Here is an 8,698-nt window from a genome sequence, read left to right on the forward strand (position 1 = left end):
GCACTCACCCTTGCCAAGTCATCGGCCCCGCCATGCCGGGCAGCCCGGCCGGGTCCTGCGGCGCCTGGCACGGCCTGGCACGGCCTGGCCCAGCGGGGACGGGCCTGGGGGGCCCGGGGGAACCGGGGGGCCCGGGGCCGCAGGCGTTGATGGCCGGTGCAGGGCGCCGGGCAGGAGTCTCTGCACAAGATCATCACCACCCTCGCCGTGAAGAATGAGGAGATCCAGAACTTCATCTACTCCCTCAAGCAGATGATCCAGAACGTGGAGGTACCGGCCCCCCCGCCCTCCCCCGGGGTCCCCGCTGGGGTGGCCCCCGCTGAGGCCCCGGCGTTGTGCCCAGGCCAACTCGGCGCGGGCGCAGGAGGACCTGGAGGCCGAGTTCCAGTCGCTGTACGCGCTGCTGGACGAGCTCAAGGAGGACATGGTGATGAAGATCAAGCAGGAGCGCGCCAGCCGCACCTACGAGCTGCAGGTGAGCCCCCCCCCCGGAGCCCCCGGCCCCGGGACCCCCGCCCAGCACTGCCCCTCTGCCCTCCCTCGCCAGGCCCAGCTCGTGGCGTGCTCCAAGGCCCTGGAGAGCTCGGAGGAGCTGCTGGAGGTGGCCAACCAGGCCCTGGGCACGGCCAACCACCACGACTTCTCCCAGGTGGGTCCCCGTGGCGCTGGGGGTGACCCTGCCTGACTGTCCCCACGCTGGGGGTGTCCTGACCCCCCCTTGCCACCCTCTCGATGCCGCCCTGGGCCGGGCACCCCCTTTTCTCTGTGCGCCGGGGCTGCGCGGGGCTGGCTGTGCCTGCTGTGGGGCTGGGTGGGAGCGCGGACACCCGGGGTGACCCCGGTGCCCCCTTTCCCTGAGACAAAGGGACACGGGGGGCACTGGTGGGCACAGGAGATGCTGTGCTGGGGGGTGCAGGGTGCTGTGGGATACAGGGATGCTCTGGGATGGGGAACTGTGGGAATGCAGGGATGCTGTGCCAGGGGTAACAATGTGGGGTGCAGGGATGCTCTGGGATGCAGGGATGCTCTGGGATGCTCTGGGATGCAGGGATGCTGTCCTGCTGGGTGCCACAGCTGGTACAGGTCACTCTCCGGTGCGGGGGTCCCGCATGTGCCCCCTGTGCCCGGCTCTGCTGCCTCACTGCTGCTTTTCTCCTCCTCTTTCCATCTGCGCTCACAAGGCGGCCAAACAGATCAAGGATAGGTACGGCCCCCCTGAGCCCCCACCCCACTAACCCCCCATCCTCTTCCTCCTCTTCCTCCTCCTCTGCCTCCTCCTCCCAGCCAGGGCCCCACAGGGGTGGTCCCGGGGGTGCTGGGGTGGTCCCAAGGTGCTGGGGTGGCCCTGTGGCTGCTGGCGTGGCTGTGCCCGCCCTCCCCAGGGCCACGCAGGGTGGGGTGGGTGCCCGGCCCCGCTGAGCCCTCTCCCTGTCCTGGCACAGTGTGACGATGGCTCCCGCCTTCCGCCTGTCGCTCAAGGCCAAAGTGAGCGACAACATGAGCCACCTGATGGTGGATTTCGCCCAGGAGCGGCGCCTGCTGCAGGCCCTCACCTTCCTGCCAGGTACTGCCAGGGCAGCGGGGACACGGGGGCAGGACAGGGCAGGGCCAGCCGGGCACCGGCGTGGGGGCGACACGGGATGGGCGAGGAGCTGCGGCCGCGCCGGGCCGGGGTACCCTGGGGTGCCTTTCCCGAGGGGCGGGAAGGTGCCAGGCATGGAGGGATGAGGGGTCGGGGTGCCGTGCCCAGGGGGGCAGTGGGGGCCATGCTGGGGGTCTCTGGATGCCGTGGATGGGTCCCCAGGGGTCCCGCGGGTGCCCTGCCCGAGGTCTGTGACTTGCTGAGCCCGTGGGGTCTGGGGGAGCCCTGGGGGTGCCCGGGAGTGCTGGGGACCCCCTGTGTGGCAGGGAGGAGGGACACTGGCACGGCTGCTCCTGCGGGCAGTGCCCAGCACCCCCGAGATCGACCTGGCGGAGTCGCTGGTGGCCGATAACTGTGTGACCCTGGCCTGGAGGATGCCCGACGAGGACAGCAAGATCGACCACTACGTGCTGGAGTATCGCAGGACCAACTTTGAGGGGCCGCCCCGTGCCAAGGAGGACCAGCCCTGGATGGTCATCGAGGGCATCAAGGGCACCGAGTACACCCTCACTGGTGAGGGCACGGGGGCAAAACAGGCCCCAGGCGGGCACCGGGGCTGTCCCAGGCTCTGTAGGGAACACGGGGGTGGCAGTGCCCTCCTTGTGCCCCATGCTGTGCCCCCGCTGTGCCCCCAGGGCTGAAGTTTGACATGAAGTACATGAATTTCCGGGTGCGGGCGTGTAACAAGGCCGTGGCGGGCGAGTTCTCCGAGCCGGTCACTTTGGAGACCAAAGGTGGGTCCGGGGGTGTGGCAGCTGCCCGTGTCCCCCTGTGCCACCCCCGGGCACGGGCTGACAGGGGCTGTCCCCAGCGTTCATGTTCCGGCTGGATGCCAGCACGTGCCACCAGAACCTGCGGGTGGAGGAGCTGAGCGTGGAGTGGGACGCCACGGGCGGGAAGGTGCAGGACGTCAAGGCCCGTGAGAAGGATGGCAAGGGCAGGACGGCCTCCCCTGCCAACTCCCCTGCCAGGTAACACCACCCCTGTGCCCCCCACGCGGCCCCTGGCCCTGGCAATGCCAACCCTGCCCGTGTCCCCCTGTGCCAGGGTGGTGCAGTCGCCCAAGAGGATGTCCCTGGGCCGCGGGGGCCGCGACCGATTCACCGCCGAGTCCTACACGGTGCTGGGTGAGAGGGGGCACCCGGGGCTGGGGGGGCCCCCAGGGCTGTGGGTGAGGGGGGACAGGGCATGGGGGGTTGCAGGGGGTGTGGGGCACCCTGAGGGGCCTGGGGGTCTGGGGGTGGGACAGGGCCAGCACCCTGTGGCTGCTGGGGGTCTGGGGCCCCCAGGGCTGTGGGTGAGGGGGGACACAGCGGGGACAGGGGGATGACGCAGGGGGGCACCCCGAGGGGCCCGGCGGGGCAGGGACAGGACAGGGCACGCCGTGGGTGCCCGGGCAGAGCCGTGGCCGTGCTGCAGGGGACACCCTCATCGACGGGGACGAGCACTACTGGGAGGTGCGGTACGACCGCGACAGCAAAGCCTTCGGCGTGGGCGTGGCGTACCGCAGCCTGGGCAAGTTCGACCAGCTGGGCAAGACCTCGGCGTCCTGGTGCCTGCACCTCAACAACTGGCTGCAGGTCAGCTTCAGCGCCAAGCACAACAACAAGGCCAAGGCGCTCGACGTGCCCGTGCCCGACTGCATCGGCGTCCACTGCAACTTCCATGAAGGTGCGGCTGGGCTGGGGCTGGAGACTGGCACCTCCATGGCCATTGTCACCTCCATGGCCATTGCCACCTCCATGGCCGTTGCCACCTCCATGGGCATTGCCGCCTCCGTGGGCATTGCCACCTCCATGGCCGTTGGCACCTCCATGGGCATTGTCACCACCATGGCGTCAGTGTGAGCATTGCCATGACCACGGGCACTATGCAGAGGGTCTGCCTGCCCCGTGCCCACCTGTGCCCCCATCCCCACAGGTTTCCTGTCCTTCTACAATGCCCGGACCAAGCAGCTGCTCCACACCTTCAAGGCCAAGTTCTCGCAGCCGGTGCTGCCGGCTTTCATGGTAAGGGGGGGCAGGGCTGGGGGCTCCTGGGGGCTGCCAGTGGGGTGTTCAGCCCTCTGAGCTCCCCCTGTGTCCCCAGGTGTGGTGTGGCAGCTTCCAGGTGATGTCAGGCCTGCAGGTGCCCAGCGCCGTGCGGTGCCTCCAGAAGCGGAACAGCACCGCCAGCAGCTCCAGCCTGCCCTGAGCCAGGCACAGCACTGAATGTACCCCCTGCCCCCCAGACACCCTCACGCTGCCCTGCAGGGCTCTGCCACCCCCGGGGCTGCCCACAGTCCCCCCACTCCGTGCCCCCCGTGTCGCCGGGGCTCGTTGCCCCCAGCACCGAGAGCCGCTTCTGGCCTGGAGAATAAATTGGGATGTAGGTGTGACGTGGCCGTGGATGGGGGGACAGGGGGAATTTGGGGTCCCCGTGACACCCCCATGGCGCCAGGAGCAGGGAGGGGCCGGGTGGGCACAGAGTCCTTCATTCACAGTGCCCCCCCAAGTATGAGAGGGTTCCCCACTCCCCGGTGTCACCCCGGCACCCCAGGCCAGGGGACCCTGGGGACAGCTTTCCCTGAGGATGAGGGGGGCCCCACTGGCTGCTGGCACAAAGTGCTGGCACCGGGAACAGGGAAGCAGCACTGGGCTCTGCAGGGAACACACCCGGTGGCCCCGGGAAGCAGAGGGGACACGGGGAGTTGGGGGAAGACAGTGCCTGAGAGCACCAGGAGCGGTCCCGGGAATCGGTCCTGGGTACCCGAGGGTCGCTCTGAGCGCTCGGTCCCGGGGAGTCCCAGGTGTTGGTGCTGGAGCGTGCTGGTGTCGGTCCCGGCGGTGCCGCCCACCTGATCCCGCGGCCCCCGCTTGTCCACGAAGCCCTCGTAGCAGTGCCGGGCCCGGGGCCGGGTCCCCCGGGGCAGCGGCACCGGCCGCTCCATCTCCGCCCGCCGCGCAGGAGCCGCCGCAGTTCCCGGCACCGGCCCCGCCCGGCCGGGGCGAAGGGCGGCGGGCGGGTGTCCCGACCGGGCCGGTGGGGGTCCCCGGTGCGGGGCTGAGCCCCGTGTGCCCCCCTCCCGACGCGGCAGGTGCGGCGCTGCCTCCCGAGCAGGCTCCGGTCCCCACTCCCGCTGCCGGTGTCTCCCGTCCCCCTCCCCGGGGCGAAAGGCGCCGGGCGGGGGTCCCGCCGGGCGGGGGGGTCCGTGTCGCGCTGCGGGGCTGAGTCCCGGCGTCCCCGCCCCCGCCCGGTGCGGCAGGTGCGGGGCTGTCCCTCCCCGCCGGTGCCGGTGTCCCCTCGCCCCCCCGGGCGGGGCGGGGCGCCCGGGGCCGCCCCATCACGTGTCGCCGCCGCCGCGCGCACCGGGGGGAGGCGGGAGCGGCGGGAGCGGCGGGAGCGGAGCATGGCAGGTACCGGGGGGCGGGGGCGCTCCGGGCTCCGGCAACCAGGAACCGGGAACTGGGAACCGGGGATCGGGCGCGTACCGGGCACCGGGCACGCACCGGGATCGCGCGTACCGGGCACGCACCGAGCACCCGGTACCGGACACTCATCGGGAGCGCGCCGGGAACCGGGCACGCGCGCACGGACACGCGCCCCGGCCGGGGACACGCACCGGTCACACGCCCCCCCCCCCCCCGCGCACACCCGGGACACGCGCGTGCACCTGCCCGAACCCGCGTCCGCGGGACCTCGGTGGGGACATCCCGGGACACCCCTGGGGCAGGAGCGGAGCGGGGCCGGGGCGGGGACACCGCTCCCCCCCGGGACCTGTCGTGTGTCACCCCCGGCGCCCCGCAGCCCTCTGGGCTCAGAGCGGGCTCTGGGGCCCTGCTGGGCCGGGGGACACTCAGCCCCGTGTCCCCGGGCCATGTCCCCGTGTCCCCCAGCCATGTCCCCATGTGCTCGTGTTCCCCAGCCGTGTCCCTCAGCTGTGTTCCCACGTCCCCCTGTCCCTCAGCCCGTTCCTGTGTCCACCGGCCGTGTCCCCGTGTCCCCGTGCCCGCCGTCCTTCACTGTCGTGCTCCTGTGTCCTCACCCCCATCTCCCCCCGTCAGTGCCCCCCTCTCCCATCCCCGAGTCCTCCTGTCCCTGTGTCCACCTCCTCCATGTCCTTGTGTCCCCTCCGTGTTTGTGTCCCCATGTCCACCTCTTCCTGTCCCCACGTCCCTGCGCGTCCCTGTCCCCGTGTCCCCACCCGCACGCAGAAACTATGGGGGGGGACCCAAGGGTGCTCTGGGGGGACAGCCGGGGTGCTGCCACACGGTGTCCCCCCCCCCCGCAGCGCTGGCGGCCCCCTCCCCCGGCGGGGACGAGTGTCTGGAGGAGGACGAGGACGAGCTGGAGCCGGGGCTGGACGAGGCGGAGGCCGAGCCGGAGGTCGGGAGCGGGGCCAAGGCGGCGGGGGGGCCCCGGGGGGCCGTTCTCACCCGTAGAGGCATCACCCTGCGGGTCCTGCTCCGAGACGGGCTCCTGGAGCCGGGCAGAGGCGTCCTGTCCATCTACTACCTGGTGAGCCTGGGGACACGGCATGGGGACAGGGGAGAGGGGACGGGGACAGGGAGCAGGGATGGGGACAGGGAACAGAGATGGGGCAGGAGACGTGGGACAGGGAAAGGGACGGGAAACAGGGGACACAGGATGAGGACAGGGGATGTGGGATGGGGACAAGGGACACAGACGGGGAATATGGGACGGTGATGGAACCGAGGGAGGAGTGATGGGGACAGGGGGACGTGACTCCCACCGTTGTCCCCAGGGCAAGAAGTTCGTGGGGGACCTGGGCTCGGATGGGACGATCACGTGGCAGGAGACGGGGCAAGTGTTCAACTCGCCGAGCGCCTGGGCCACGCACTGCAAGCGCCTGGTGAACCCCGCCAAGAAGTCGGGCTGCGGCTGGGCGTCCGTGCGCTACAAGGGCCAGAAGCTGGACCAGTACAAGGCCGCGTGGCTGCGCAAGCACCAGCCCAACGTGCCACCCCCCGAGGAGGTGGGGCCGGGGTCAGCTCCCCCTGGCACCCCCGGGGTGGGGGGCGAGGTGGGTGCCAGCCCCGTCTGCCCGCAGAGCTTGGCCAGCGAGGGCGAGGAGGAGGAGCTGCCCGAGGAGGAGGAGGAGGAGGCGACGAGGGAGGGTCGGGTGCCTGTGCCGGAGGCGGCGGCTCCCAAAAAGCCGGAGGAGAGGAGCAAGAAACAGCAGGGCAAGAGCCTGGCGGAGCCGGCGGGGACGGGTGAGCCGCCGTGGGGGTCCCGGGGGTCCGGGCAGCCCGGCCGCGGTGACGGGACCTTGTCCTTGGCAGATGTCGGCAGTGCAGGGAAAAGGCTGGAGATGAAACCCCGGGTGCCCGTCCGCTACTGCACCCTGGGCACCCGCGACTCGGCCAGGTAGGGGACACGGGGACCCCGGGGCGCAGCAGGGCCGAGGCAGCGGTGGCAGCGGGGCTGTGCCTCTTCCAGGAACCCCCAGACCCTGGTGGAGGTGACGTCCTTTGCCGCCATCAACAAATTCCAGCCCTTCAACGTGGCCATCTCCAGCAACGTCCTCCTGCTCCTGGTGCGTTCCCTCCCCAGGCTGGCGCATCGCTGGTGGCACTGGGGACACCTGCAGCGAGCGGGGTGTCCCTTGTGTCACCGTTTTGGGGCTAAACCATCGATTTGAACCTTTTCCTTTAGGATTTCCACAGCCACCTGACACGGAGCGAAGTGGTGGGGTACCTGGGGGGGCGGTGGGACACCAACACCCAGTGTAGGTGGGGTTTGGGGGGTGGCGGTGGCTCTGCCGTGGGCTGGGGGGGTCACCCAGCCCTGTGTCCCCGCAGTGCTGACGGTGCTCCGGGCCTTCCCGTGCCGGACCCGCCTGGGAGACGCCGAAGCCGCTGGCGCTGTGGAGGAGGAGGTGAGGGGCTGATCCAGCCTCGGGGGCAGGCAGGGGGCTTTGGGGGGCCTGGACCCACGGTTTGTACTCCCCCCAGATCTGCCAGAGCCTGTTCCTGCGGGGGCTGTCGCTGGTGGGGTGGTACCACAGCCACCCCTTCGGGCCCGCGCTGCCGTCCCTGCACGACATCGACGCGCAGATGGATTATCAGCTCAAGCTGCAGGGCAGCGGCAACGGCTTCCAGCCCTGCCTGGGGCTCATCTGCGGTACGTGCCTGAGGCCCGGGGCTCCCAGGGGGCTGCGGCTGCTGTCACCCCCCTGTGCCAGCCCCCTCTGTCCCCACAGGGCCCTTCTACCCCGGCAACCCCGGCGTGGAGTCCAAAATCGCGCCCTTCTGGGTGATGCCGCCGCCGGAGGTAAGCGGGGGAGGATTTGGGGTCGGGTGCCCCCGCCCAGCACCCTCAGGTGCCCCTCAGGGTGGTGTCAGGTCCCAGAGCTGTGGAGTGACCCCTCCCTGGCTCCCCCATCCCCCAGCAACGGCCCAACGACTACGGCATCCCCATGGATGTGGAGGTGACCTATATCCAGGACGGGTTCCTCACCAACGACGTCGTGCAGGAGATGGTGAGAGCAGAGTGGGGGCCCCGAAACCCCCGGAGCCCACTGGGGGCAGGCTGGGCCCCCACCACTCATCCCTGTCCTGCCCTTAGCCCCGGTGATGGGGACAGTCCCTTCTCCAGCCCCCCGGGGCCACCGAAGTCTCGGTGCCGTAGGTTTGGGGTCCCCCTGCCTGGCTTTGGGGCACCCCCAGGGCCTGCAGCCCCTCTGTGCCCCCCAGACGCTGCTGGTGGAGTTCTATAAGGGGGCCCCCGACCTGGTGAAGTTCCAGGAGCTGTGGAGTCAGGATCAGACCTACCTGGACAAGCTGAAGGTGGGAAGGGCTGGGTGGGGAGGGGGATTTGGCGGGGCACCAGTTCCCTGTGCTGGAATTAACTGGGGTTCTCCCCCAGGGCTCCCTGGCCTCCCGGACCCCTAAAGACCAGAGCTTCACCCACTTCCTGGAGCAGATCTTCAGCCTCCTCAAGCTCAGCGGGTGAGGGCGCGGGGCCCCTCGACTCGGACCAGGTGCCTCCCGCAGCCCGGGCGGGCTCACCCGGGGCTCACCCGGACCCGGCGCGGGGCAGCTCCCGGAGCTCCCG

At 70.7% G+C, this 8,698-nt stretch overlaps 2 protein-coding genes across 3 annotated transcripts; both read left to right on the top strand.

Moving 5' to 3' along the window:
- The first annotated feature begins 165 nt into the window (after positions 1–165).
- Positions 166–3,869, top strand: FSD1 (fibronectin type III and SPRY domain containing 1). Its single transcript, XM_082298127.1, has 12 exons — positions 166–270; positions 344–475; positions 548–649; positions 1,182–1,204; positions 1,443–1,564; positions 1,946–2,155; positions 2,278–2,376; positions 2,454–2,613; positions 2,690–2,769; positions 3,062–3,313; positions 3,563–3,651; positions 3,731–3,869. The coding sequence occupies exons 1-12, from the start codon at positions 253–255 to the stop codon at positions 3,833–3,835; spliced, it is 1,392 nt and encodes a 463-aa protein (XP_082154253.1). The 5' UTR covers positions 166–252; the 3' UTR covers positions 3,836–3,869.
- Positions 3,870–4,999: 1,130 nt separating this feature from the next.
- On the top strand, positions 5,000–8,608 carry MPND (MPN domain containing). 2 transcript variants are annotated; one of them, XM_082298057.1, is made up of 12 exons: positions 5,000–5,037; positions 5,913–6,139; positions 6,387–6,617; positions 6,693–7,009; positions 7,082–7,178; positions 7,298–7,370; positions 7,444–7,520; positions 7,597–7,765; positions 7,845–7,915; positions 8,034–8,123; positions 8,338–8,430; positions 8,510–8,608. In XM_082298057.1, the coding sequence occupies exons 1-12, from the start codon at positions 5,031–5,033 to the stop codon at positions 8,594–8,596; spliced, it is 1,539 nt and encodes a 512-aa protein (XP_082154183.1). In that variant the 5' UTR covers positions 5,000–5,030; the 3' UTR covers positions 8,597–8,608. The 2 variants fall into 2 exon arrangements, with proteins under 2 accessions (XP_082154183.1, XP_082154184.1); XM_082298058.1 differs by lacking the exons at positions 8,338–8,430; positions 8,510–8,608 and adding an exon at positions 8,210–8,238.
- The last annotated feature ends 90 nt before the right edge of the window (positions 8,609–8,698 follow it).

The sequence above is a fragment of the Coloeus monedula genome (assembly GCF_965178545.1).
Source record: "Coloeus monedula genome assembly, chromosome: 27".
NCBI lineage: Eukaryota > Metazoa > Chordata > Aves > Passeriformes > Corvidae > Coloeus > Coloeus monedula.